Source organism: Grus americana, chromosome 21, assembly GCF_028858705.1.
Source record: "Grus americana isolate bGruAme1 chromosome 21, bGruAme1.mat, whole genome shotgun sequence".
In the NCBI taxonomy this organism is placed as follows: Eukaryota; Metazoa; Chordata; class Aves; order Gruiformes; family Gruidae; genus Grus; species Grus americana.
In genome coordinates this window covers 6,605,443-6,632,305 of record NC_072872.1, presented here as the reverse complement: position 1 = coordinate 6,632,305, position 26,863 = coordinate 6,605,443, and the positions used below count along the sequence as shown (strand labels likewise).

At 46.1% G+C, this 26,863-nt stretch overlaps 3 protein-coding genes across 4 annotated transcripts in view; all 3 read left to right on the top strand.

Annotated features, from left to right (window-relative positions):
• Window positions 1-60: 60 nt before the first annotated feature.
• LOC129215927 (C-factor-like) lies at window positions 61-11,738 on the top strand. Its single transcript, XM_054849964.1, has 6 exons — window positions 61-669; window positions 8,646-8,697; window positions 9,011-9,198; window positions 9,624-9,779; window positions 10,654-10,764; window positions 10,980-11,738. Exons 1-6 carry the CDS (start codon window positions 529-531, stop codon window positions 11,091-11,093), a joined length of 762 nt encoding a protein of 253 aa, XP_054705939.1. The 5' UTR covers window positions 61-528; the 3' UTR covers window positions 11,094-11,738.
• A 2,141-nt stretch (window positions 11,739-13,879) lies between these two features.
• On the top strand, window positions 13,880-16,673 carry AURKAIP1 (aurora kinase A interacting protein 1). The gene is made up of 3 exons (XM_054849661.1): window positions 13,880-13,974; window positions 14,494-14,942; window positions 15,866-16,673. Exons 1-3 carry the CDS (start codon window positions 13,923-13,925, stop codon window positions 15,971-15,973), a joined length of 609 nt encoding a protein of 202 aa, XP_054705636.1. The 5' UTR covers window positions 13,880-13,922; the 3' UTR covers window positions 15,974-16,673.
• MXRA8 (matrix remodeling associated 8) overlaps window positions 13,885-26,863 on the top strand; it is a 39,111-nt gene continuing 26,132 nt past the window's right edge. Inside the window, exons 1-3 of one of the 2 annotated variants that reach the window (XM_054849659.1) lie at window positions 13,885-13,974; window positions 22,524-22,653; window positions 23,828-23,902. In XM_054849659.1, coding sequence (XP_054705634.1) covers window positions 23,887-23,902 — 16 coding nt within the window. In that variant the 5' untranslated portion in view covers window positions 13,885-13,974; window positions 22,524-22,653; window positions 23,828-23,886. The remainder of the gene's footprint in view (window positions 13,975-22,523; window positions 22,654-23,827; window positions 23,903-26,863) is intronic. The other variant, XM_054849656.1, reaches the window with a different exon arrangement.

Genomic DNA, 26,863 nt, shown 5'->3' with positions numbered 1-26,863 from the left:
GTGTGTGTCTACGGCCGAAAACCCGGGCGAACCCCCCGCGCTGGTGAGGGCTGGGTGGTGGCCCCGGGCTCTGGGGACGCTCCCGGGAACCCAAAGCCCAGACCCGCCGCCTCCCTCCGGGGCCGCTGCAGCCGCCGCTCCCCCCCGCCCCGCTCCGCCCCGCAGGAGCCGGCGCCGCTGCACCGGGGCCCGCCGGGGGGGGGGGGGGGGGCAGGAGCCGAGCCCCGGGGCTGCGGCGGCGGCCCGGGGAGGCGAGGGGCCGTGGGCGGCCGGGAGGCGCTTTGTCTGCGGCCAGGGGCAGCGGGGGAGGCGCCCAGCCGAGCCGAGCCGGGCCGGGCCAAGCCGAGCCGGGCCGGGCGGGGCGGCGGGGGCGGGATCGGGGCGGCGGTGCCGGCTCCGCGCCGCGCAGGTTAAGAGCCGCGTGGGGCAGCGCCGGGAGCGGAGTGAGCCGTGCCGTGCCGTGCCGTGCCGTGCCGTGCCGTGCCGTGCCGTGCCGTGCCGTGCCGTGCCGTGCCGTGCCGTGCCAGCATGGCCCAGCCGCGCTGCCGCTCCGTGCTCATCACCGGCTGCAGCCGCGGCATCGGGCTGGGGCTGGTGCGGGGGCTCGCAGCCGCCAGCCCCTCTCCGGACTTCGTCTTTGCGACCTGCCGATACCCCGAGAAGGCGCAGGTAACCGGGGCCGGGGCTGCCCGGGCGGGGATGCTGCCAGCCCGCCGGAGCGCCGCGCCTCCCCCGCTGTGCGTGTGCCGGGACCCCCCGGAGCCCCGGTGCCGGCCGGGCCGGGCTGGGCTGGGCTGGGGTGCCGGGGCTCTGGAGAGGAGCCCGGCTGGAGGTGCAGCCCGGAGCACACGTCGCCAGGCAGCGTTAGCCCGGGGGGCTGGCGGGGAGGGGAAGGAGAAGGCACTTCGGGAAGCGCAGAACAGGTCGAGCATCTCCGCGACCAAGCGCTGGTGTCCGGGTGGGATGGGAGCAAGTGCCCAGGGTGGGATGGGAGCTGGGGCCTGAGCTCCGGCCCGGGGCTGCTGGCCGGATCGGATAGAGCCGGTGCCGTGAAAGTCTCCGAGGCCGGAGGTTACGTGAGCGCGGGATGTTGCTGTTGCGGTACTTGGGTGCATTCCCCAGAGGAGGAGAGGGGAGCTGGAAACGTCGCTGCCCCGGCCCCAGCTGGGCAGGCAGGCCGGACAGCTGCGGCATCTCAAGCCCTGCTGCCAGCCGCTTCCTCTAGTCCCCATTTCTTGCTGGATTTGCAGCTGGAGATAAGCGTGTCCTGGCCTTCTCCAGTTTTGCACGGACCTGGAGCCCTGCTGCAGGGGTAATTTGGCTCCCAGAAGCCTTCCCAGTGAAACCTGTTACAGCTTTCCTTGTCTCGTCTACACAGCATGTCTGTGTCCCCAGAAGGAGCTGTGCCCCGTCTGCCTCTTCCCTTTGCTGGACTTCCAACAAGTGAGAAGGCCCAAATCAATGATGAATTCAACCCTCTTCTTAGTGCCCTTCTCGGCTGGGTAGGGACCAGAGCCTTCTGCTGAAAACAGTAGCTTTTGTTACATGTCACTGCTGAATTCACTTGCAGCCCTTTCCCCTTTCAGCCAGCATTCCTGCTCCTACAGCATAGAAGTAATGTGTTTGGACTCCTTCCCCATCCCTAGACTGTCCTAAATGACTGTCAGACAAATTAAAGGCACTCTCTAAACCTTTGGGGGGCAAACTGATAATGAGGATTATCAGTCTGCTCACTTTGTGGCCACTAGTGTCCTCTGTTGCATCTCTAGTCTGATCTTGACTCTCCTCCGTAAGGTAGAATACTGCTAGGGCTGCACAGCAATACACGCAGGTATCATCCTCTTCCTTTCCTAGGAAAACTCCAGTGCTCTAGAGCTGCAAGAACCCGAGCTCTCACCTCTGTGACTGTCTCAAACCCCTGTGTATTGCCACAGGCATTTGGTAGGAGAATTGATACCAAAAGCCCCACTTCTGCATCTTCCCTATTTCCAGCGTGGCACAAGGGTGCCTTAGCGAAAGGCAAATTCCCTGGTATGTACAGAGGTAAACAGAGCTTACGTGTCTGTTCCTTCATGGCAGATTTTATTCTTTCCAGTGCAAACTGTGATCACACCACGCTAGCGATGAACAAAATCTAGCAACTTTGTTTATTGCTGAGCTCCACAAAAACTTTAAGAGATAGTGGGGAGGCTCCTCTTCAAGGATCGTAGCACTGGGTTGGTCAGGTAACACCGGCCGTTTGACCCCTCGCTTCTCCTGTAGCACTGTGCTGCTGCTCTACAGGTACTTACAAAACTGAAGGAAAAGGTCTGAATTTTGTTTCTTGTTGTCAAAACAATCTCTCCAGCACAAAAGCACATTTAGGATATTTCTGAATCGAACGGCTGAGAAACAGTCCAGCAAGACTGAAATCTGGTGCACAGACTGCCTTTCAGAGCCACTGGTTCCTGCAGCTTCCCCCCTCAGCCCCCCTTCTGCACTACATGAGCTCCTGAACAGGTATTCACTACTATTTTGTTCGCTTTTAACTCCTGTTACAAGATCTGGCATTTGACCCAGATGTATTTCCTATTAGTGATTGCACAACAGTGCGGTGCAGTAGTGGTACAGGAAACCAGCAGAGACATATGACCTGGTGTTAGATAGAAATCTCCCTGCTTAGTTGTTTGTTCTAAAGCTGATTTAACCGGTGCTGAGGGAGGTTCTCTTTTTTTCCCACCAATTGGCCCTTGTGTTCAGCAGTGATTTCTCATTATAATGGTCTTGGATCAATTACATGGAGAAGCGAAATGGTTCCCTCAATAGGAAGAGCTTCGTAGGAAACATTATACAGACGTATCTTAACTTGCGAGGCTTTTAAGTACTGGCAAAAATCCTGAGCAAAAAAGGCAGGTGAACCTGCACAAGAAGATGAACTGGCCTTCAAACAGCGCAGCGTGCCTGGGAAGAGTCTGGGTCACTCCTTGCTTGCAGCAGTAGAAACCTGGAAAGACTGAAAGCAGTCATGTCTCCTGTAGGCAGGAAGCTGGCCAAGAGCCACATTCCAGTAACCCCGATGGTGATTCTGCAGGCCACATGGGGTGCATCCTAAGCTCTTTTTTTTTTTTCTTTTCTTTTTTTTTTTTCTTTTTCCTTTTTTTGGGGGTGGGCGGGGGCATGGTTTGTCCTTGGTGGCTCAGGGTGGGTTTTTGTTCTTTGTAAGGACCTCTAGGCCATGTGCTGTTCTTTGGCAGTACATCAATAGAAACCTCTGCAGCCAGCTGAAAGCATATTTCTAACAGATGGGTTTGGAAATTCCACAAGGAAGGGAAATCTTTACTAAAGGTATTGTAGTAGTCTCACTAGTATTATCTGTCCCATCTACAATGCATAAAGTTGGCACAAAGCTTTCTGACCTTCGGAGGTGTGTTTCCACCATGCTGCTCGTCCTTCCAGCTGGCAGAGGGCAAGCTCAGACGTGTTTGAGCCTCTAGCAACGGGAGCCGTAGCACCAGATACAACTGACCATCTCACAGCTTGGATCCAATGGGGCAAAGTTGTGCTAATGTGGTGTGGTAAGGAAAGGCAAAGGTTCAGTGACAGTGAGTTTTCTTTCTTTTCTTCCCCCCGCCCCGATAGAAAACTTTTTGCCTTCACTGACTTTCCAGACAAATCTTGAAAACCCAGAGTTCAGGTTCCTGTGCTCCAGAGACTGGCACTGCAGACTTGTCTTAGCGCACATGAGATGGGCTTGCCCCATCTAAGACCTGCTTGTTGACCACGCAGACTGGGCTGTAAAGTTGAGTGACTTGTTTTTTCTCCGCACGCCTGAGCTGTCAGTGCTTGCCTCTTCTCTTGACAGCGATTCAAGTGGTCTAATTTTGTTTCCTCCTATTTTGCTTTGTGATAAGTGACCGTATGAAAAATCCTGCTTAATATGAGTGCGCTGCCTCCCACTTCCTCTCCTGGATGAAAGGATGAACTTGGAGAACAGCAACTTTGGACAGTTCTCTTAAATTCAGCTCTCATCTGATTTGGTAGAGTAGCATTTTCCTGTTGCAGAATGCAGGGAGGGGGGAAAAAGGATGGGAAAAGCTTAAATGAAAAGCCTTTTAAAAATCATCTTCCAGTTTTTAGAGGAAGAGCGATTAAATATGCAAATCCAGTGCCCATCTTGGGGACAATAATCAGCAGCAATTCCTCAGTAGCCGAGAGTTATCCAGAGAATCTCTCGGCAGAGCGTATGCCGTTGCACAGATAACAGCATACGCTGGAGTCCTCCAAACAGTGGACAGACAAGGGCCCCTACGGACCTGACTTTAGAAAGAGATGCTGGAGAAGAGTCTGACTTTGCTTTCTGTAGTAAGCGGAGGAAATCGGTGTGTCTCCTGTAACGTGCTAACCCTGGGATAATGCTGAACAGCTGCAAGCTTTTGCATGTGAGTCTGTGCTGGCAGGAGCTGTAGTAACTTGAGTTCTTGTGCTGAATAGCTCCTAGGTGGCCTCCACAGAACATTTGCTTAACAAATGGGCTTTAGATCACACGATAACATGCAGCAGGCCTGCAGGCGCATCTAGATAACCGCTGCCCCTCCTTGAAAAGTACTATACTAGATTCCTTCTGCCACATTTTGATTCTGATCTGCCTTTACTTGGGCTGCTCCAGCACTGAGAGTGGAAGCAGCTACAAATCTCTTGCAAAATAATCCTAACGTCCTGTCTTTGCACTCCAGATGGACAAAACCACAGTACAGTTATTATTAGGCAGCCTGTAGAGGCTCACAGACCCATCCGTAATTCTTCCCCCCGCCCCTCCTGCTTTTCTTTCTTGCTCTTTCTTCCTCCATCCTGCTTCCCCATAAAAGGGAGAAAACTCTGACCCAAAGTCTAAGGTTACACCTACCGATGGTGTAGCCCCCGTAGCCCCCCCCCGACTTGCTGAGGTATGGAAGGAAGCGATGGCCACGGCGTAAATCTGTTCACAGAGCTTCCTGTACTCAGCTCGGCTCTGCTGGGCTGTGCCGAGAGCTGAGCGTGGGACCTCAGGACAGGAGCATCTCTTGTTCCTCCTGCTGTCCCCACAAGCCCAATGTGTTCCCAGGTGAACAAGAAAGCGTTCAGTTCCTCGCGGCTCACGAGTCCTCTACTGGGCTCTGGAAAGCTTCCAGGGCTTAATGCGCTGTTTCTCTTCCTCTGAAGCAGGAGATAGCGTTAGTAACAGTGCCGTGTCTGTTCCCTTGTCAGACACAGAGCTCTCCCTGAAGTGCTTCTGCACACTGTCTCTGTCAGGTTTTGTTTTTGTTTTTTCTTTGCCACATATTTTAGCCATGTGGTCTGTTACTGGGAAGAGCAGCTGAGTGATCTCTGGAGCAACGCTCTAGCAAGATAGATGTGTTATATCAGGCGAAGGGCATGCCTGAAGTCTTTCTAATTTTGGGTTATTCCAGTGTTTTGTGGGTTTTTTTGTGATGGTGTGGTTTTTTGTTGGGTTTTGTTCCCCCCCCCCCCCCGAAACGTTTTGCACTTCCTACAGCATTAAGGTCTGCCTCTTCTTGAGTCAGAGGGGACGGTGGATTTGGGGCAGTCTGCAGCAGCTTGGTGTAAGCTATTACACAATCAAACAGTAAGTTGGCTGTACACCGTGATACCGAATAGCCTGTCTCAGAGCGACACGGGCAAATACGATACATCTTTGACTTTGTCAGTGCAAACAGGGTGATGTGAAAAGATACCCAAGGACACTTTGCCTGACAAAGCTGCCCTGACAAAGCTGCCTACAGGCTATGATAGTTTGGCTTGATTGCTTCCAACTGGCGTATTATGGCCAGGTCCTTTCCAAGAGTTATAACTGGAGTGAATAATGCTTTCATAAAGAAGGCAAAGTAAATCTTGCTAAATGACAAAGACAACATAATATTCCTGGTTGAAATCTAGCAATAAATATCCTGTGTACCGATGAATCTGTACCTGGAGCCTTGAGTGCCAGAGGATCTTGTTTAAATTGGAGTAGGCTGACTCTGTTAATCATAATTAAAATCAGCAAGCAGGAAACAACAGATGCTAATCAGAGTTTAAATTTTTCTTGGAATCCCTAAGAGTTGATTCTCAGAGGTGACTATTCAGGTGTGGAGCACTTCTAGAGCTACCATGCTAAACACAGCACTGGGGGGTTGCGTTGTGGGGTTTTGTTCGTCTTGTTTGGTTTTAAATTGTCTATCACAGTACGCTAACTAAAAATGACTTAGCCTGGGATATGTTGGCTCTACCTACTGTCTTTAAATGAAACTGCATAAACTGATGTTAAAATACAAGCTGCACTTCAAGCAGCAGTACCTATGAGCTCAGTTATTCTTATGTTGGCATTGCCATTATGGGCTGCGCTGGCTCTGTTAGACTGTGCTCTGAGATCTCGTCTTCCCAGGGATTTAACCTATTTGTTCACGCTCGTGCAGAGGCACTGCGCCCAGTTGACATAAAAAAAGTGAGCACAAGTCTGCTGCAAAAAGAACTTGCAGACAACTTTGGTGGTGTAGGTTTGCTTTTTGTTCTTTTTGTTGATTTTTTTTTTTGTTGTTTTGGTTTGGTGTTTTGGTTTTTTTGTGTGTGTTTTGTTTTTAATGGGGGGAGAACAAGGCTTCTGACAGATGACCACAGTGGGTTTCAGGAAAGCTTATCCCTTCAGTGGGGAGTCAATAGCTAGTATATGCATGCATTGAGTAATATTTTCAGAGTTCCCTGGACACAGGAGGCTTTTGATCTCTTTGATCAAAACTACTTGGGGTGGGGAAGAGGAGAAGCAGCGTACACAGCTGGTGGCTTGAAATGGCTGTATCTGATTGCGCTGCCATGAACCTGTCTCGGTCCTCCTCTCTACATGTTCCTTCTAGTCACAGTAAGGAAAAGAAGAGGCTTTTCTGCAACTTTTAGGTTTCCCAACTGGATTTTTCAGCTTACGTTTATATCAGGTGGAGTAACATTCTTGAAGACCAAAGCTAAGTTAGCTTTATGCCTGGAAGCTGCTTCTGAGAAACTTAAACCACTGAAGTGTGAGTCACTTGTTAACTAAGTAGTTAACTAAATGGAAAAAACATTGAATTTTAAACCTGATTGGCATGCAGCAATCGTAACTTCATGCTGTTTATGTTCTGGAGAATGCTTAATGCTACAGTGTTTGGAGTTCTTAATTGAATATATTGCTTACTCACTTCAGAAGCCTCTCAGTTGCTGTCACTATACAACATATCTCAGGCATTTTAGCAAAAGTTAGTAGCTTGTTTCTGTCAGAGAATAAAGTAATCTGACTATAAATAAATGAACAAATCTTGAGAAGCCAGAGTACTTCTGGAGTTTATTATCAAGTAAGTGATACTGTGAAACTAAAGTCCAGTGAACAGTCCAAAGCCACATAATTATTGCAGACCTTGACATGGCAGAGCTATTTCATGCCTGACTATCAATAAACAAGATAGTGTGTTCTGGGCCTTTAATCTGTTGAAAACTGTCCCATTAAGCCCTTTCCAAGGGAAGGAATGTCATCTGGTTTTCTGCTTCTGACTTGTTCATCTTCCTTCCCCCTCCCCTTAATAGCCTTAACTGCAGTCGTAGATTGTCCTCAGTAGGAGAACAAATTTTCTAAACAAGCCTGGAGAGAATCCTGCAGAGTACGAATGGAGATAAAAAGATGTAATGCATTATAGCCTGACAGAGGACATAGAGTCCCTAAGTGTCTCCAAGTGGCAAAGAAGTACTCTTTCAAAAACAGCCCTCCTGACCCCTATTCCCAAAGGACTGCTAAAGAAATGGATTTGCTTGAGCTGGAATGTTTGTCCAGGGTTGCTCAGTCTCCTAAACGTGGCTGGGAGTACGTAATCCATCTGTTACATTTGGCCACACTTCCCACTTGGCTACATGGCACAGAAACCTGAGTATTCCAGCTGGGCCTACAAATCCAATTTGGACACGCTTTGTCCCGCAGCAACACCAGCATAGTACTAATTTTCTCCAAGTCCTCCTTCTACTGAGAGGTAGTAGACAGATGACTGAATTTTAGCTATCTAGCAGAGAGAGAATTGTTCTCGTGGACAGTTGCTCTGTGTGTAACAAATTTCATATGTGCTTTACCTTCAGTTACAAGAATTGAAGCTAATGAGAGCGCTGGGAAACGGAATTTCCATAGGAAAATTGCTGGGAAACTTTTCCTGCAAACTGTAATTCCAAGTGGCTTTTCTTAAGCATGCCCTGAACTGCTGTCTGGCACTAGCTGAGCTTCAGGAGATTACGCTCTTCTTACAGAAGTGGGGAATTTCTGGCTTGGAATGCAGTCTGAGCACTGGGTCTGCTGTGGAACTAGCAACAGCTTGATCGAAGATCTTTGGTTACAGTGCAAACACACCTGCGAGTTGCACACACCGAGAACTAACTCTCTAATCTACCGTGCTGGTATCTTGACTAAGCAGATGAAAAGTCCAGTTTCTTGGAGCAGTTGATCTTGCTCTCAGGAAAGCTGCTCAGTGGGTTGTAAAACAAAGTAGTATCACTACCTTCAGTCCAATTCTGAAAATAAATGGCAGTTACAATTCTGGAGGTGCAGATCTCAAACTGTTTTATGTAATAGCCACGGAAAGAGAGAGAGAGAGAGATAACAAAAATAATTTTTTTCTTCCTAGGAGCTCCAGCAGCTTAGCAAGCAATACAGCAACATCAAACTCCTCCAGCTGGGTAAGTAAAGGGCTTATACAGAAGTATGCTCAACTAAGCCAGGTGAGTGCATCTTAAGAAACTGGTCTCCTGGGTGATCAGTAGCTGTGCGTGGCCTCCAGCAGCTCACAACGATCACCCGCGTATTAAGATCACACTGGGGAAACATGATCTATGTAAAGACTTTGTGCATTGTCATCTCCGTGTGCTGCCTAAATGTCCCCATTCAGACTAATGCCTTAGCTTTGGTTGAGCATGTGCTGTACAGAGACAGACAGCACGTGAACCGCACAGTTCACTCTTCACTGTGGCTGTTCTTGGCTCCTCTGTGCAGATGTGGTCTGTGAAAACAGCATCAAGAAAGTAGTCAAGGAAGTGGAAGAAATCGTGGGAGACAAAGGTCTGAACTGCCTCATTAACAATGCTGGCATCAATGTGCTTGCTTCCTTGGAAGAAGTCACAGCAGAGACAATGCTCACCATTTATGAAACCAATACGGTTGCTCAGCTGATGGTCACCAAGGTAAGAGTTGGGAGGAATGTGCTCAATCTATGGTACTGTAAGAGGCTTTCCTGCTAGTGAGCTGGACGTGTAACCCAAGCATTTGTCACCTTGGAACTGCACAGATAGAGGTCTGATACCAAACTGCATGCCTAGAGACCCGTTCTGTCAAGGATCTTTCTCTTTATTTAAACCCATCTGGTATGAGGCCACTTCAGTGGACAGGCTGGGCTAGGAGGCGAGCAGAAGAGACTGAAGGTCCTTGCTACTTACAGCTGGCTGCCATAGGAAGGTTTCCCGTGGTCAGCTTGTTTGGGGAACCATCACCATTCTGTGCTGGTGGCATCGAGTTGTACAGCAATTCCATACAGAACCTGAGAGTCCAGCTTGCCTTGAATGGGCCAAGAGCAAGCTGAGCAAATTAAAATAAACTCTTGTTTTTACAGGCATTTCTACCCCTTCTGAGGAAGGCAGCCCAGCTGAGCACAGGAATGGGCTGCCATAGAGCTGCTATTATCAATATGTCCTCTCTTGCTGCCTCCATGCAACTCGTCCAGGCAAATGAGATGTTCCTCAAGGTCTATCCCTACAGGATAGCAAAGGTTTGTGGGCTTCCCTGGGCTGTGCTCACTGTGTGAGGGCAGGCCTGTGAGTTAAAGACCACTCTGAGCTTAAGATGATGATCTGAGGTGTGCAGCACTTCCTTGGGTAGGCTGACACAGGAACTGTTCTTGTTCATCATGTGGGTGGAAATGGGACCTGTGAAAGCTGTACCTCTGGAGCAAGCATGCCAGCTCCTTAAGAACAGGCTCACAAATGCTCCTTTGCTACTCTGATATAGATCCATTTCAGAGGGACTTGGCATTCAGGGAAGAACTGATGCCATCAAGTGTGTGCCCTATTAGCTGTGTTCCTTTCCAGTTCAAGCGAGATAGCAGGCATGAAACTCAACAGAAGGTGTGCTGACCTGTACACAGTAATGCCAGTCACTGAAAGGTGGGGTTTTTAGTTTTGTCACATCCGGAGACTGAGTTTGTACGAATAGTCAAGATTAGACATGCAGTTTCTCCTACACCACCTACTCGTAAGCTGTTAATATGCTTGTTTTCCCTGTTCAGAAGTAAAAACCTGACTGTTTGTGTAGTGATTATTGCAGAAAAACAGAGTCCTTATGTCAATAGTATTTTCCCCACAGCTCCCCTTAGGAGTTTCAAATGCTACTTTATCTTCCATCGTAACTTAGTTTCATCTTTGGGCAGGAAGCTTATGGCGATAGAGCTTTCACAATGCTTCTCTTAACAGATATCTCTGAGAATGAAGCACCCACTAAGTCTGGATAAGTTACTGGATACTGTTATTGCCCCTTTGCTTCTCAGGAGACAGCATGGTGGAAGGGAGGTGCCAGTTAGCGTGGCTTAAGGTCTTGCTCAAGGTTGGTAAAACTAGCGCGCTAATAGATGGTTTCCACTCTTGTAGACTGCGCTGAACATGATCACCAGGTGTCTTGCTGCAGATTTGAAATCGGATGGAATTCTCTGTATTTCTTTACATCCAGGCTGGCTTCAGACAGACATGGGTGGAAACATGGTAAGTGGTATCTCTCTGAAAATGTGAAAGTATGACTCCCTTGTTGTCCCAACTCTTGAGCAAGAACCCACTGTACAGTATACGCTTCCACATGCTGCAGAGGCACACTATGAAACATGAAAACACATCCCACTTGATTCTAGTAATGCCTTAAATGCATTTGATTCTCTTCTGTAGGATATTCCTAGTAATAATCTAAACTCGATTTGCTCTAGGCTCCCATGCAGGTGCAAGAGGCTATCCCAGGTATTCTCTCCGTTCTGGACCATCTTGGTGAAAAAGAAAATGGTTCCTTCCTGGACTGGCAAGGGGAAACTCTACCGTGGTAGAAGTGCACAGTATACTACAGAAACAGCATGTCACTCACTATTTAACTTGTGCCACTAATGTCCGTGTCTCTAGGGTTCTCTTATATGCTAGTTGAAATAGCCAGTCTGATATCCAGCCTCTCTCTAGGTGTATTTGGAAAGTGAGGTGGCTGACTCTTTTACTTGGTATTGCTACTGCTCTGTTCTAATGCTTCCTGCAAATTCTACTGTGCATGGGTATCTCCTGGAACCATCTCAAATAGATTAAAAACTGCCAGTTAAATCCAGGGGCTGGTTCCTCTTCACTTCCAAAACCAAAGTGGGCCTCTCACTCTCTGCAGAAGCAAATGACCTGACCTCAGAGTAAGGCCAGTGTAAGCTGTCAGATTCCAGTATGTTCAACCTGCTGCAGACATGTCTCTGGAGAAGGTCCTTCAGTTTTCTTCAGTTCTAACTGAGCCAAGGCTGAAATTTCTCAGCGCTAATCTACATGAATTTGGTACTTCTGTAAAGTCCTCGGCAAGCTCTGAGTGTCCCCAGGTTGACAGCACACACCAGGCACTTGCTTTGTTCCCAGTAGGTGACTAACATCCTGATATGGGGGCGGGAATGTTGTTTTGTACATAAACTTCTAACATGTCTTCAATAAAGTCTTGTTTAAACAAATAGTCTGTTTACTAAACTACTTCAGTTAATTTCTCTGTATGTGGGTTTCTCTTCCCTGACCAGAGAACTGTACTTCTACCTTGCAAGAAGAAACTCTAACCATTGCCGTCTCCTTTGGGCTAGATGGGTTTAACATGGTGGTGGGGTGTACCTGGAACTGAGGCAGACCCTTGTTCTGGTCTGAAATACTCAAAGCAGCTGGTGAAAAGATCTCTCTGTTCTGGCTGAGGTAGGGATAAAAGCAAAAGGTTCTTTGAAGTCTGGGACTGGCTTCAACGTGGCTCCGTCATGCCAGCTGATTAGGCACTTTCATGCTGTGCCAGGGCGGTGGGTTCCTGCACCAGGTAAGGAAAGACAAAAACAGCCAGGTAAGTGGGAGAGACGGGTGCGGCTGTTCCTGGACAGCAGCCACTGCACCTCCTGCCCTCAGATGCAGCTAAGGGTGCATGAGGGAGAGGTGTCTAGCTGCCTTCCGCCATCCCTGCGCTGGCGGGGATGTAACGTCTCGCCGTAACAACTGCATGTTATGCCACGCTGCTGTGCTCAGGCCTGTTTTGAGTGATGTGCTGCTGTGACTGAGCCGGTGACTAAAATGCAGTGCTTTCCCATCAGCTGAAAGCCACTGACTTTCCATCTCACAGTGCGACTGTAGTATCAGTGCAAACCTGACAGGTAAGGGGCAAGCTCAGTTGGAACGAGTTGAACTATCAAGTTTGAATCAAATGTCAAGTGCCGGGTGGGGAAGAGGAATCGATGTACCTTCTGCAGCCTGCTGTGAGGTGTGCCGATGGGAACAGTCCCAGCAACGTTAGATTACACTGTTAAGAGGGCTGAGGCCCTGGCACAGGTTGCCCAGAGAAGCTGTGGCTGCCCCTGGCTCCCTGGCAGTGTTCAAGGCCAGGCTGGATGGGGCTTTGGGCAACCTGGGCTAGTGGAGGGTGTCCCTGCCCATGGCGGGGGGGTGGAACTGGATGGGCTTTGGGGTTCCTTCCAACCCAAACCATTCTAGGATTCTCTATGCTCACGGGTGTGAGCAGGAGAGAGGAGATGGCTGCAGGAAAGGAGATGGCCCGTTTGCTAAAGCAAGAGCTTCCTCCTCCGGAAGCTCCAACGCAACACGCAGTCACCACCCGGGCCCTGCTGCTGCCTGACGCCTCTGGTCGGCCCGGCACCCTCCCCAGCCCCCTTCGGGCCCAGGCTCCCCGCACCGACGGGCCGCGCTGCTTCCGAGCTCCTTCCCCCTGCTATACGGCCGCTGACGGAGGCCGTCCCCATCCCCGCCCCTCCAGCGCTGCGGGCGGGGGAAAGCCGGGCCGAGCACCCTCTCCCTGACCTCGCTTTCCCGAGGCAGCGGCGGGCAGCTGCCGAAAGCGGGAGAAACCGGGACGCCGCGCCCGACTGCGGGGCCGGGAACGGGGCGGCGGCGGCGACCGAGCGAGGGGGACTGCGGGTGCCTGACGGCCCGGCCCGGCCGCGCTTCACGGCGCCTGCGCGGCAGCGCCTGCGGGCGCCGCTGGGGGGCGCTGCCCTGTCCGCGCTGCCCCGCGGCCGCCGGAAGTTCCGGGGCAGGGCGGGCGGGGATGGTGAGTGATGGCGGGCCGAGGCCTTCAGGGCCCGGTCGGTGCGGGGTGTCTGGCGGCTCCGTGCCTCGGGAGCGGGGCAGTGGTGGGGGCTGCGGGCCGGGCTGCGGAGAGGGAGGCTGCCCGGCCGCCCGCAGGGCTGCGGACCGGCCCGCTTCAGTAACAGCCCCTCGTTAGGCCGCGCGGCTGTTCCTCACGGCCTGAGGGCAGCGGGTGTCTTTTTTTTTTTTTTTTTTTTTTTTTTTTTGGTGGTCCAGTTTCTGCTGTGGAAGCAGCGCCTTCGTACTGGAGCAGGGCAGAAGTGTGCCGGTGGGGCTTGGGCTGAAGTTATCTTGTTTTTAAACCTGGAACAGCCGAAGCTTTATTAATCACCTCTGCAGCTCAGCTACACCAGTGCTTGTGGGCCAGGCCCCTGCAGCAAAATCTGACAGTGCGTTGGTAAAATGAGGGGAGAGCTTAGAATGTCTCAGCCCATCTCTTTGGGGTTTTGGGTTAAGTTTAGAAGATATTTTTAAACTGTAAAACCAACATGTTTGCCTCATTGAATAAATGTTCTTATTTTAACAGTCATTGCTGGCTCTGACAGCGGACAAAGTGAAACAATATGTTAATATCACAGCTGACTTCACAGTTACTGAAGGCTTCACGAATTGCAGGTAAACAGATGTTGTGTGACCTAATTTTCTGTTGTTTCTGTTTTGTTTTGTTTTTTCCTGGGGTAATTGGGCTCCCAGAAATTTCTTTTCCAGCAAGCAGTGTAAGAGTGGTGAGGCTGTTGTTGATTCAGTGGTTGTGGAATGTTTTTATGTCTCTGATCTATTCTGTCAGTATTGTGTAGCTCTGATTTGATCTCTTTTAAGCTTAGGAGGAGATTCCTTAGCAGCAGAAAGCCTTAATAGAGCGAACACTTGCTAGCCAGTCCAAATTGCACTTACACAGTCTTCACAGTAAAATAGTGTATAATGTGATTTTAGCAGATGGTCTTATGGCAGTGTAATTAAGTTCAAATTAAAACAATTCTTCCTTTTGTGATGTGAATATAATTTTTGTAAGCAGCTTCCTTTATTAGGTTATTCTGGCCACAGTTGTCTGGTGGTTTGAAAGCCGGTCAGAGCTTTTCTTAAGGTACTGTTTGAAAATTCTACCTCTTAAGTGAAATTCTTTTCTTCTTAAAGGCCACCTTTTGCCAAGGTCAGTGTCTTCCTTTCTTTGCTATCATTCTACATCTGTGCACTATTGCACACAGCCATCTAACAAGAGTGGAGCCCAACCTCAGCGGTGGTATGCTCTGGACCCTGAACTGGAAGAGATGCTGATCCCCAGAAAACTTTCCATCAGCCCCTTAGAAAGCTGGCTGACGGTTAGGTACTCCCTTCCTAAAGCAGAAGTCCTTAATGCTCAGGAAGATGTGGGCTATGAACCTCTCCAGCAATATGACTGTCCCCCATCTGGTGAGGGAGCTGATGTGGAGGAAGGAGAAGGAACGCTTAGCAACAAGCTTCAATGTAAGAATGTTTTGAAGATTCGCAGAAGGAAAATGAATCGGCACAAGTTCAAAAAGCTGCTAAAGCGCAGAAAGTTTGTACGGAGGAAGATAAAGGAAGGTCGCAAGAAGAAACGTCAGGTAAGCGCAGGGTAGACAGAACTTCTTGACGTAAATGTGCCCACTTCTCAAACTGGGCTCTGTTTGGGTGTCAGATGATTAGGTGGAATTGATTTGGGGAAAAATGGCAGCAGCTTGGAGAGCCTTAATGAATTCAGTATTTACTGGTACAATAGCTTTTTCTGGTTTGTGTATGACCTGTACATATTCTTGTAATTCAGAATATTTCTGTCGTTGTAAACATATGTGTGATAATTACTAGGCGTAATTTTTCTTGCATGACAGTAACTTTCATGTGGCTAATGGAGGAGAATTTTAGTGTTTGTGTGAAAGATTAATTCATGTGTCTGTTATACCAGAGGGGCTGGTTTAATCTTAATTTCTTTCTTGTCTCAACATCCTTAAGTGCTTCCTATTTTTCTGTATAGGTGCCTTTTACTTCCCTTAACAGAAGCAGTGAGGGAAGACATGGGCCTTCATTCAAACTGTAGATGTTCTGATTCAACACTGCCTTTCAATAGTCTGTTGGGTTTGCTGTGATACAGTTTAGTTCATTCTCTGGTAATTTTTACCTTGTCTAGGTGCAAATTGGGGTTAATTGTAATTCCATTTTTCCAGATTTTTAGGAAGCAGTGTTGAACATGTTATGATGCGAAAATTCTCTTAATTTTCTTACAATTCTGTTTTCCATCCCCTCAGTTTTCCTCGCACAGGACTTTTAAAATAATGCTACCAAGATCCTTGTGCATTTTAATGTATTTTCTGCAGTAAGGCTAACTATTGTGACATTTAGAACAAGCTGCCTAGTTAAAAGCATTTGTTTCCTTTGTGTGCGTTATACCTAGATTCTCCTCGGGACACGTGGGCAGCGGCTGAATACTTGAGTGTTGTTTCGGAGCTATGTTACCAGTTTTCTTTCTTTTTTCTTTTTTTTTCTGTTTTAGATAAAATTTGAGAGTGACTTGGAGCGCATCTGGAAAAGAGCTGGTTTGAAAAATCCTCCTGCAGGATGGCAAACACCCAAGATATTTCTGAAGAGTTCAAAGCGATAAAAACACTTGTAATGAGTTTTAACCTGTGACTGTAATTAAAAAAATATTTAAGTACATGGATTACATTTAACCTTTTTCTGAGTGTGATGAAATTAATAGGAGGAGACTTTCAATCTTGGTGAACAGTTCTCCAGGGACAAACCTGACAGCAATATGCTTTTCCTCCCCAGAAGAACAGTGTGAGCTCTTGTATAGTGACGTGGCACTGCTGTTTACAGTCCTGTGCTGCTGCTCCCAACTATGTCTGAGCAAAAGTGTCTTGGACTGCAACTGAATTTCTCAAGTTGCTATTTAAGATTAGACTGAACGATGTACTGTAAGAACAATCAGTTGTGGGAGTTGGGATAAGTGAAAGAATTCTAATTCTATATAAGACAAGCATTTTGAAAAGTTCTTTCAAAATTGCATTCTTTCGTAGCCTTACTATAGAAGGGCTGGTTAAGAGTTATGGTGACATATGAATTGGATCAGAATTTCATAGAATATATCTGCAAAAGCTTTAATTTTCACTTACCTGAAGCCTTGGTGTGCATATGCCTTAGGCATTGCATGAGCGTCCTTAAAAGGCTTATTTTCTTTTCTGTTTTGTGCTAATAAAAAAGTTGTTGCTTTTTTTTCTACGATAGACCCATGTCATACAGAACATTTGGATATTGGTATCAATAAAAGTTTAGAGCTAATTGCTCATTAATTACAAAAACTTCTTTGTGCCCGAGGCAATCCTGTTGTAATCACTGACTTTGTATGGTTGAAGAGAGTCGTGAAAGCTGTGAAAAATATAGATGTATAAAGTAAACCCTGACAGAAGACTCTATATCTGGGTTCTGGTTTGGGTTCTGCTTTTAATTTTTCTGTTTGAGGCAGTTAACTTCTGTGCGATTTAGCTCTTCCCTGTCTGTGTTGTAGCAGATTGATCGGGTGGACTGATCTCTGAGAGAAAGGAGGGAAAAAGAATCGACTCCCTTAGGGTCGTTATTCTGCGGCATACAGGGAAGCGACCCTGAGAATGCTTTCCCTTTTATCTGCTAGGAGCAGAACATGTGACTAAACTGAAAGGGAAGAAAATAATAATCTGGAACTCGTTGCTATAAGGTATAATTTAATCTCGCTGCAGGAAGGACAGGTGACTCCTCGCACACTGAATGTGTCTGAGGTTCTGTGTATGGCGCTCTGGTGATCTTGTCACTAGATGGCAGTGAATTCAAAGGCTCTGAAACTCCTTAGCCATTAATGTAGACGCTAGCTGGCTCTTTATGTCAGTATTTTAATGAAAGGATGCACCCACACTTAAAAATTGATTAATCTTGCTAGAAAACTGTTGGTATTCTGAGAACTGTATTGAAGTCCTGTAAAAACAAGTGGTTAGCATATTTTTATAGTTCCTTTTTTCCAAACTATATGTTAACAGCAGGCAACTTTGATTAAAAAAAAATTAAAAAGATGTTCCGTCCTTTTGGTGCTTTATATAGGCTGCAGTTGCTTTTAACCAAGACCAGCAGGACTCTTTAATTCAGCCTATTGTCAGGATTTCATGAAGAGGAGGATGTCTAGCCACGAGCCTCAAACTAGCCAGGCAAGAGAAGATTGAGTGTTGAGTCTGGCTTACATGTTTGTTCAATATGCAGAGTGCATCTAGGTGTTTCTAAAATACCAATATGCACTCCTTGCACAAAGATGCATATATGAAAGGCTGGGGCCTGAGAGCATTAGCACCTTTGAAGTCAGGTCCCTGTCTGTCTTCCCCTTCCTCTCCCCCCGGTCGCATTTGTTTTGAGAGCCTTTATGCCTGCATTGTTGGTCTCTGTCAGTCCTGTGGCTTCCCTTACTGGCTCTTAGTCCAAGTTTGCTGGCTTTCTGTCTAGGGAAAAATGGTAATCAGTTTGCACACTTCCAGGAGATTGCTGGGTGGTGAAGAGTTGGGATGCCTTTGGAATTACACAGAGCAAAAGACTTAGCAGTAGCATGCCCTGCTCATTTATCAGTGCTGTACCTCTGATTCCAGTTTTGAGGTTTATTCTTCTTTGATTTTGTTTTACTTAATCCTATAACTTGCATCTTCTAGTCTCTAAATCTACAAACTGCCCAAGGATACGTTATCTCTTTTTTTCCAGTAGGACTTAGGTTGGTCTTACTTCTCTCTACTTTGGCATAAAACCTCTCTTCCTTTTGGGGAGCATCACGATGTGGCTGTAGTTCACAAACTTGTCCTCATGTCTGCTGGGATCATGCAGGCAGAGAACTTTGTATGCCATTTTCCTGGATGAGCACCACCAGCTTGCTTTCTAACTTGTTTTTACACTGGGATAGGAACTAGGAAGAATTACTAAAATAGTGGGAATTGCAAAGAATAATCATTCAATACCTTGTGATGTTCCAGTGCGAGTGAGTTCTTGTACTTGGCAATGATCATGTTTTATTAGGGTACTTGTGTGGTGAATTGCAAGTCTCCACGAAATAGCTTATTAAATGGTATGCTCTCCGAGTTGTAGTCCAGTCCTCCAAATTGTAGTCTGCCAAGAGTAGTCATTACTTTTACATCTATTAGACATAATTACACAACCATGTATAGAAGTCTGGAACTACTGTATAATTTATAAAATTGTCTGTAAACCATCTCTGGCATTTACTGCCAGCCTTAGTCATATAAATGCTATATTCCTTTTTGCTGAAGAACCTCAAAGCATGTCTCAGGATTTGTATTTTCTGTGTGGCAGACACTGCAAAGACTCTCTGTCTTACGTGGCACTAATCAGATAATATATACTAGGGTTGTATCAATTTGCTTTAACTCCCTTGACCACAGGATGCAATTTTAAACTCTCACTTGCTAAACAGGGAGAATCAGAGACACAAAAGCTACACCTATTTTTCTGTAGGGGGAGCACGAGTATACATAGTATACTCTTCACAAAGCTTTATTGTGAATTGCTGTTCCTCTCCAAAATACGTGCCTACCAAGGTACCTGCACGCTTTGTAATTGTATAGTTATATATGCATATGTAGTTGTAGTAGTGAAAAAAAACGGGATGCAAACAGGAAAGGTTTGACCTTTATAATTCTCAAAATATTTAAGACTTGAAGATTTCTTCTGCATCTCATTCTGCTGCTCTGAGAGGAAATGGTTGAAAGTCAGCAGGAGGTTGCTAGAGGAATTTGTGCTCTGTATTAGAGAGACTGGAGTTATCCAGTGGGGATGGTGATTTTTGTTTTTGAAACTGCCTGACGGTCATTGATCTGGAAAGGTCCCTCAAATTTGGAGTATGAAACCAATTACTCTCATGCTTAAGTGCATGCAATCCAAGAATTAGGGACATAAATACAGAGAGCAAGCTCAGTTAGCTGAACAGAAAATCAGGTTTGGTAGTTTTATCACAGCGATCAGGTTTGTGCTGAAATGAGTTGGCTCTAAAATAGGAAGTCAGCTGACTCAGAAGGGATAAAAGTTCTGAATTTTTCTCTTAGCCGAAGCATGACATTACAAACTCAGAGGGTGTTCTCCCTTTCAGAAAGGTCAAAACCCAGCAGTGTGGTGGTAGTGAGCTTCTGACATAGATGTAGCAGAAATACCATTTCTTTCTAATGCTAGCAAATAATGGTTGCTGGCAAACTTGAGATTTTAGTTGTCTCCTTGACCTGGAGAGCAGTGCTTCTTACTAGGGTAGGAATTAAATGCATTTTAGGAGTCTTCTCTAGAAAATGTGGTGTTCAATTGCATCAATATGGATTCTTGAAGTTTTTTAGTGGATTCTGGACATAAAATAACAGTTCTTTCATCCACACAAATTGATCCAATATAACTTACAAATAACTTAGAGCTGAGAATGAGGCCTGATTGTATATGGGAAAGGGAGCAATACAAAAGAACTGCTTGCTGTAGCTTTTCCTCAACTACTGTGGTCTCTAAGACAATCCAAGATAGATCTGCTTGGCACAGCGGTGGAAAAGCCTGAATCAACTGCCAGTACTTTGCCTAGCTGGACAACTGCTTAGTGGTGCGCAGTGGTAGAGATGAAGTGTTAGTAATGACAAGAGATTCTAAGAAATAATGCTGAAGCAGGAGATCTGTGGTACTGATGGGGAGTAGAAAATTTATTTCTGTTACCTTTTTTATAAAAGGTATCAGTCCTATTTCAGTGCAAATGAGGAAGCCAAGAAAGTTGGTAAGAAGGATTGAACCCCAAATGGGTGGAAAGCAGAAACATTTAAAGAGTGTAAACTGCAGCAGTTTAGCTTAATCTCTTCATGCACAGACAGGAATTAACTGTAGCACCTCTGATGGTCTGGAGAGAAGAGATTTTTAGCTTTATATGGCAGCCATTTGCTCCAGTTCTCCACAGGAAAAGGCTTCCTGGTAATTGTCTGCTGTAGTTTGGCTCACTTCCAATTAATTCTAGTCAACTTTGAGTTTGTCAGAGGAAAAGGGAAAGTCCAGCAGTCAATACAAGACGCTCCTTTCCTTTGGAAATCTCGCGCTTACCCTGCAAAGCATGTTGGATGGTCTGCTAGCTGTTAAAGCAGCCCTGAGGTCATGCAGACGATGAGTCTGAGCTCATGGATGCCCTCTCCATGCTGTCCTTGGCGCAGACAGAAGGACGGTTCTGGCTGTCCAGGAAGGAGTCATGTGGAGAGGAAATGGAGTGGCATGTAATGAGGGCTTCTCCAGTTCATGAGACCAGGCCTGAAGTTGATTCAAACCAGGAGCTGCATAGGTTGTAATGGGACCAGAGAATTTACATTGAAGGAAAACACTGACCTGAATTGAGGCTGTTTGGAGACTTGCAAAAGGTTTGGGTGTCCTCAAATGCTAAAGCACGGGGAGTTTGGAAGAAAATTTATGTTGGTATTACTGAGACAGTCAGATTTTGTTAGGCTCATGGACTGTCACCTTGAAAGGGTTCAGACTGAAAGAGTGTTCACAATTTTTTCAGCTATGATTTCATGGGAGCAGGCACGTGAGTGGTGAAGTGCTGAGGACAGGCTGTGGGATGCTCAGTGAACCTGGCTGCACACGACTGTAGCAGCAAATGTAGAGAGATCCTCTTCATGTTACGGTTGCATTGGCTCCTGATAAATAGTGTGCCTGAGAACCTGTTTTTTTTGGAGTGTGGGTTTTTTGTGGTGTCCTTTTTTTTTTTGAGGAGGTGTTGTTTGATTTATTTTTGTGGGGTTTTTTGTTGGTTGGTTTTTGGGGGTTTTTTACATCAGAGGGAGAGGGAAGGAGTGATGCCTTCTCCTTTGCTGCAGGAAGATTTGTCTGTATATCGTAACTCTGGCACCGGAAGCCCAAATTCTTTATGTCTGTGTTGTGGGATCTGTTGTTCTTTCTTCCATTAGTAAACTCAAGACCAGTCTTAAAAGGAGTACATGTTAGCTCAGGTCAGGGAATGTTTACATCTGGTGTACAAAACACACCTTTCAGGGTGTTAGTAGGACCTTGCTCCTTCTGTTACCTTACTACCATTGCCCAGTAATTCCTGAGCAGAAACAATATGTACCTTTACTCTGGTAAGGTAATACCTGTATTAAATGGGACACTTGCATATTAAAAACTGTCAAAATGTTACCTAGGATGAGTTGGTGTGTGTACCTTGGCTTCAGTAGCTCTCACTTGGTCCTTCTCAAAATATGAAGCCAGCTCTACTTCAGTGGGTGTGCACCCTAGCCCATGTATTCCAAAGTTAATAAACCATGCTTGTTTACACTAGCTGAAAATCTGGCTGAAGTGATCTTACTGATCTTGCAAACAGCACCTGTGGATAACCAAAATTACATCTTTTCTTTTCACCATTCATGCTGTGCTGCTGTTGGCATTTCTGTTCTGACTGTGAAAACATCCTGGTTTGGGTTCGCTTGGGCTGGGCCTGGTCAGTTACTCTCCAAAAATAACAACACTCCATACTTAACTCAGAGCTTTGCATTTGCTGAACTGAAATGGTTTTGAAAAGTGGGTTTTGCTTTTCCTACTGATTTTTAAATTAAAAAAAAATTAAAATCAGTAACTGTAGCTCTTGTAGACATCTGAGCTAGTTTTAAGCAAATAGAGTGTGCTGGCTTTCCTGTGGAGGTTTCCATTCTTGCTTGCTTTTCCCTGTAAGACAGAGGAACAAAACTGAAACAAGAAGTTCTGTGAGTCAGAGAATTTAAGACCACCATCTGATATGTCACTCTTGTGTCATTCCCTGAAATAAGACTGAATTTTTTAATCTTGCTTACTGCATGAGCACCAATGCATCTTTCCTCTGTTATGCTGGTTACAAAACTTATAAGAACTATGAAACTGAGACTTGTCCCCTACTCTCAAACGTTGCTGAAATTGACTGTTGTGTTTCAAAATAATGGGAAGAAAGAGGAGGTTGAATGGACAGTGGGATTGTATAACTACCTGTGCCTCATTTCCTTAGGAAAGGTGGCTAAAATTTTGTTTAAAGTAGAAAAATAACATGAAATATTGGTTTAAAATGAGGTTTTTCACTTGTTCAATAAACAAGACTTGGTGCCGATCAGGCAGGTCTTGTGCTGAGGAAGTGTCATTGCCTTTGGTATGTCTAGGTCCGGAGAAGACTTAACGGTCCCGGAGCCTCTCAGCAGATGCAACCGCTTCAGAGTCCTGTAACCACTTGCAAAGTGATTGGTGTTAAGACAAGGATGTGGAGTCCTGAGCAAGGAGTCGGCCCATCAGGTAAAAAACTAATAGCTTGGAATTTGTCAGGTTTATTTTAAGGGAATTAACAATTCATGGCAGGATGCTTCTGGCTAAGCTTTATCACCAGCCAGTGAGGAATTGGTTAAACTTGACTAAGCAGTCATAGAAGAACATGCCAAAAGAAAAAAAGGTAGAAGAAACTACAAAAGTTACAGTCAGCAACATGACTATGTGTAAACAGCACCATGTTACTCACCAGCTCCATTCCCTGGGTGCTTTTGAGTCAGAGCTGTTTCCTCTACTGACAAAGGGTTTTCGCTGCTGTCAGCACTGAGGCAGCTAGTTTGTTATGGAACAGCCAGCTGGAGTCTGTTCAGCAGCAGAATCAGCAGGTACATCCTGGAGGCAGAATCTATGACTGGTCACCCAGGCTTAGCAGGCCTTGGTTTGGCTTCCCTGGCCAATCATATTGTTTCAGTTACTGTCCAGAAGATGCTGCTGCATATGGGCTCTTCTGTTGCTTTTCCTAGGTCTGAAGGGCATCCTTTCTTTCCTCTGTCCTAAACTATTATATAGTGGATTTTGTTTTGTGAAGCACCTGCCATGTTCCACTCAAGAATAGCTATATTTTTGTCATGGGTGAATGTGATAATTTTGAAAAATGCTTTGGCGTTTTGGGTGAAGGTGCCATGGAAATGTTCCTTCATTCTAGTTTCATTTTGCTAGAATCATCATGCTGGGGTATTTCACTCTTCCATAACTCCTCGAGGGCCACTTGGAGAGCAGGCAGTTTTTGCAAGAAAAATTAAGCAGAGTTACATGCTTTTCAACCATTTCTCATAAATGGCACTTTTCAGAGAATGTACTAACTTCAGAATACTGTCAATTTCTTCCTTGATGGCTGGCTATTCTCTCTTGGTGTTCATGTTTAATGTGCAGGTAAAAAAGCACCTCAGAGCTGCTGGTTGATTTCATGGAAGAAAGGGAGTGGAAGTAATCATCATGGAAGTAATGATGCTTATTAGAGTAAGAAATCCTCAGAGACTAGAGAGCACTGAAAGGTCCCATGTTATACCACTAGTTTAACTGGGATTATTGTATTATTTAAGATATAATAAGAAATTAGGAGCTTCTGAGCTCTGACATGTTTCCTCTGTCACATTTGGCAAGATACTAAAAAATGTTTATCATTTTCCTCTCTTTCTTATAGGAGGTGAAGATCCTTTTTTTCTCTAAAGGGTGGTAGAAGGTTACTGGACAGAAGGACCAATGCTGGTTCAAGCAAGTAGGTTTGTAGGCAGAAATAGAACACTTGTTTTCTAAAGGAGGCAAAGCAAGTAGCATTCTGTTTTCTTTAGCTAAAGTTATGGTTGCCAGAGTCCTCTTGGATTGGTCTAGAGCAAATACACAATTCACATAGACTACCCTTAAAAGTTGGCCAGGCTCCATGTTTGTGTGTCTAAATTTGGCAGCAGGATTACATTGTATTATGGAAAGCAACCTCCTTTCAGCCAAAGTATTTTTATTTTAAACGGAATGGCATGCAAACCTGAAGTAAATAATAAATCTCTGGGAGGTAACCTTTGAGCACCCTTTTCAGAGTCAACCTATTAATTTTTTTACTCTTTCCCAGTCATTTCTGATCTCAAAATAAGATGCCGTGCCTGGAATCCCACTGCTTAATTATTTTAGGCGGGTGCAACAGATGGGCTGCAATTAGTGTGAGGAATGGAGTTTCCCTTCAAAAGCTCATAGTACCAGAACACTGTTCCCATGTACAGAGAGACTGAAAGATGTGGTTTGAGGCACAATGCTGATGGTCAGAAAGGGGACACAAAATGTCATCTCTCAGCTAACTGTGTCTGTTCCCTGAGTACTCTCAGAACATTTTGGTTCTTCACAGAAATAAACAGTGATGTGTGCCTGTGGCTTAAGCTTTTCCCATGTTAGAGAAACCTGACCTACTGCTGCCTGTGTGTGAGATAAAATTTCCCTCTTTGAGTTTAGAGTAAATACGTTGCATCGGCATTCCTCAACGGGCGATAGCTGAGACTCGAGGAGGCTGACTTCACCCTGGCCGTCCGTCAGCTTTGTCAGCAGATGGTCCTCGAGGAGTTTGTGCCTGAGAGGCGTCCCAGCTCAGGGCAGATGCTGGTCACAGCCCGCTGCGATCCAGGAGAACTCAAAGGGTCTCACTTAGAATTGCTATTTATAGGATCCAAGATAATTGACTTTTGTCAGGTACTTTTCCACTTTGGCCCAGCTCGGATGGTGAAATATTCTGGTACTTTCCACCAGTTGCGCAGACCCAGAACTTTTCTGGCATTATCCCCTTTTTGGGCCACAACCCAGGTACAGGCGTACAGGAGGTGATCGATTGTCATTACTGTTCCCAAGCGATGGAAGCAGGAGCCAGGTATGTTAAGGGGGTGCCTTAACGCTCTGCTCTGCTGCCTTGGCATGTGGGCAAGGAAAGGGGGGGATCGCACCAAGTACCAAGCAGCTCAAGGAGGGGGTTGCACCACCACACATGGAAGCCTAGCAGGTTACTTGTGAGAAATACAAACAGAAGTAGGGAGTTAGGCGTTAGTTAGTTAGTTAGTTATGGCGTCAAAGCCTGTTTAAGTATATGTGAAATTTTCTCCTCCTTTTTCCTTCTTCAGAGTGCTTTTAGGTTCAGACCTGGGTGATGTTCTTGTCTCTGATAAAGGAGAGCAGAAGCACAGGGCTTCTTACTATGTATCTTGCAATCAGGGCCCGAAAGCGCTGTAACCTCTCTAACACTGTCAGCCTTGATGACTGTTCCACCATAAAGATTTGGCAGTACAGCCAGAGACTCTGCTAGTATGTCATTCTGCCTGTGGCGAGAATGGAAGGAGCGAGGTTCTGGTGGCGCTATGTTTGTGGTCAGCCGGGGCTATGGTGTGGTCAGCCTGCTAGGCACGCTAAAGGGGCATGAGAGTGAGTAGTACTGGACATTGATGCAGGATTTTAGACGATGTTCTTCAGTGGCCTGTGGTCCAGTTACTTCTCCCCTCTCTTCCTCAGAACCTACCTTCCTTGTGTAGGTTTAACAACTTCCATGTAAACTGCCTTCGGATCTGGAATGAAAAAGTGTGCAAAGTGCAGGCTTCGTCTTTACAGAGGAGTGTTGCTGAACTGAAAGATGGGACCCAGGTCTGCTTGTGTAGTGCCTTGTTTTCTGGAATTTAGAAAGTGGATGAGTAGGCTGACTAACAGCCAGGTGGCATGTCACGGTTCTGAGCTGCTGCCTTCTCTCACATTTCTTAACGCAAACACACTGGCTGAGTAAATGTTCAAAGTGGTGATTTGATCCCTCAATAATTTCCTTCTGAATCTCAGTGCTGTCTACCATCTGCCAAATTGGACCGGTGCTAGGTATCTGTCCCCTAGAGGGGAGCCTAGTGGTTTCAGTGTGGATTTGAAAAAGTTGAGATGCTACAGAACCACAGCTCCCATGGGAGTGAGTCAGTCCCATGTCATAGGTTGGATACCTTCTGTCTCAGGCACTTGATATTCAGAAGTTAATTTGGAAGGATCATTTGTATAGATCTAGAAGTTTGGGGGGCACTCAGTTGGAAGTGGTAGCTTGTCAGGAGCCCTGAAAAAAATCCCTTTGCTTCCCAGCAGCACACAGTTACTGGCTGCTACTGTGAACCTTAAAGGAAGATTAACAGATGCACATACATGCATAGAGCCAACTCCTGAAGTTATGATTGATGGTAACTCCAGTTCAGCTTTGCGTATTTTTCCATCCCCTCAGGAACCTCATGGTTCATGTAGTGATTTTGAGCTCATACCTGCTTTTTTCTTTTTTTTTTTTTTTAATTCCATGTGTTGAAGACGCTACTGGCTCTCAGAATACATAGGAGATAAGTACTTAATATTTTAAACAACATAAAATTTAGAAAATATAATTTCACTGTGGCCTCCTGAAAAGAAGCAGCAGGTAGTAATGACTTGTTTGCCCAAGGGAATCAGAATACTGGAAAAATCTGAGAGGCAAGAGGGATGCAAAGGCCATTGTGAAGTTAAAAATCAAGGTTCTGTCAAAATTATGTTTGAGTTTCATGTATCATTGAAACTTTCCAGAGCTAAAAGACAGGAAAGAGATTTTGTCTAACTCTGCCCTTCAGTCTGCTTGTCAGTCTTATGTGCATAGTAAATCTTCACATAGTGCCAGGGCTTTCTAGGCTCCCCAAGAGGACAGAGGCAGGATAGTCTA

What these genes read in the sequence shown, in the direction of transcription:
- LOC129215927 (XM_054849964.1), top strand. Translation starts at nt 529, where the DNA reads ATGGCCCAGCCGCGCTGCCGCTCCGTGCTCATCACCGGCTGCAGCCGC. An exon ending in CTCAGCTGATGGTCACCAAG is followed by an intron (nt 9,199 to 9,623) that starts GTAAGAGTTGGG and finishes TTGTTTTTACAG; the next exon opens with GCATTTCTACCCCTTCTGAG. An exon ending in CAGACATGGGTGGAAACATG is followed by an intron (nt 10,765 to 10,979) that starts GTAAGTGGTATC and finishes GATTTGCTCTAG; the next exon opens with GCTCCCATGCAGGTGCAAGA.
- AURKAIP1 (XM_054849661.1), top strand. Translation starts at nt 13,923, where the DNA reads ATGTTAATATCACAGCTGACTTCACAGTTACTGAAGGCTTCACGAATT. An exon ending in GAAGGCTTCACGAATTGCAG is followed by an intron (nt 13,975 to 14,493) that starts GTAAACAGATGT and finishes TTCTTCTTAAAG; the next exon opens with GCCACCTTTTGCCAAGGTCA. An exon ending in GTCGCAAGAAGAAACGTCAG is followed by an intron (nt 14,943 to 15,865) that starts GTAAGCGCAGGG and finishes TTTCTGTTTTAG; the next exon opens with ATAAAATTTGAGAGTGACTT.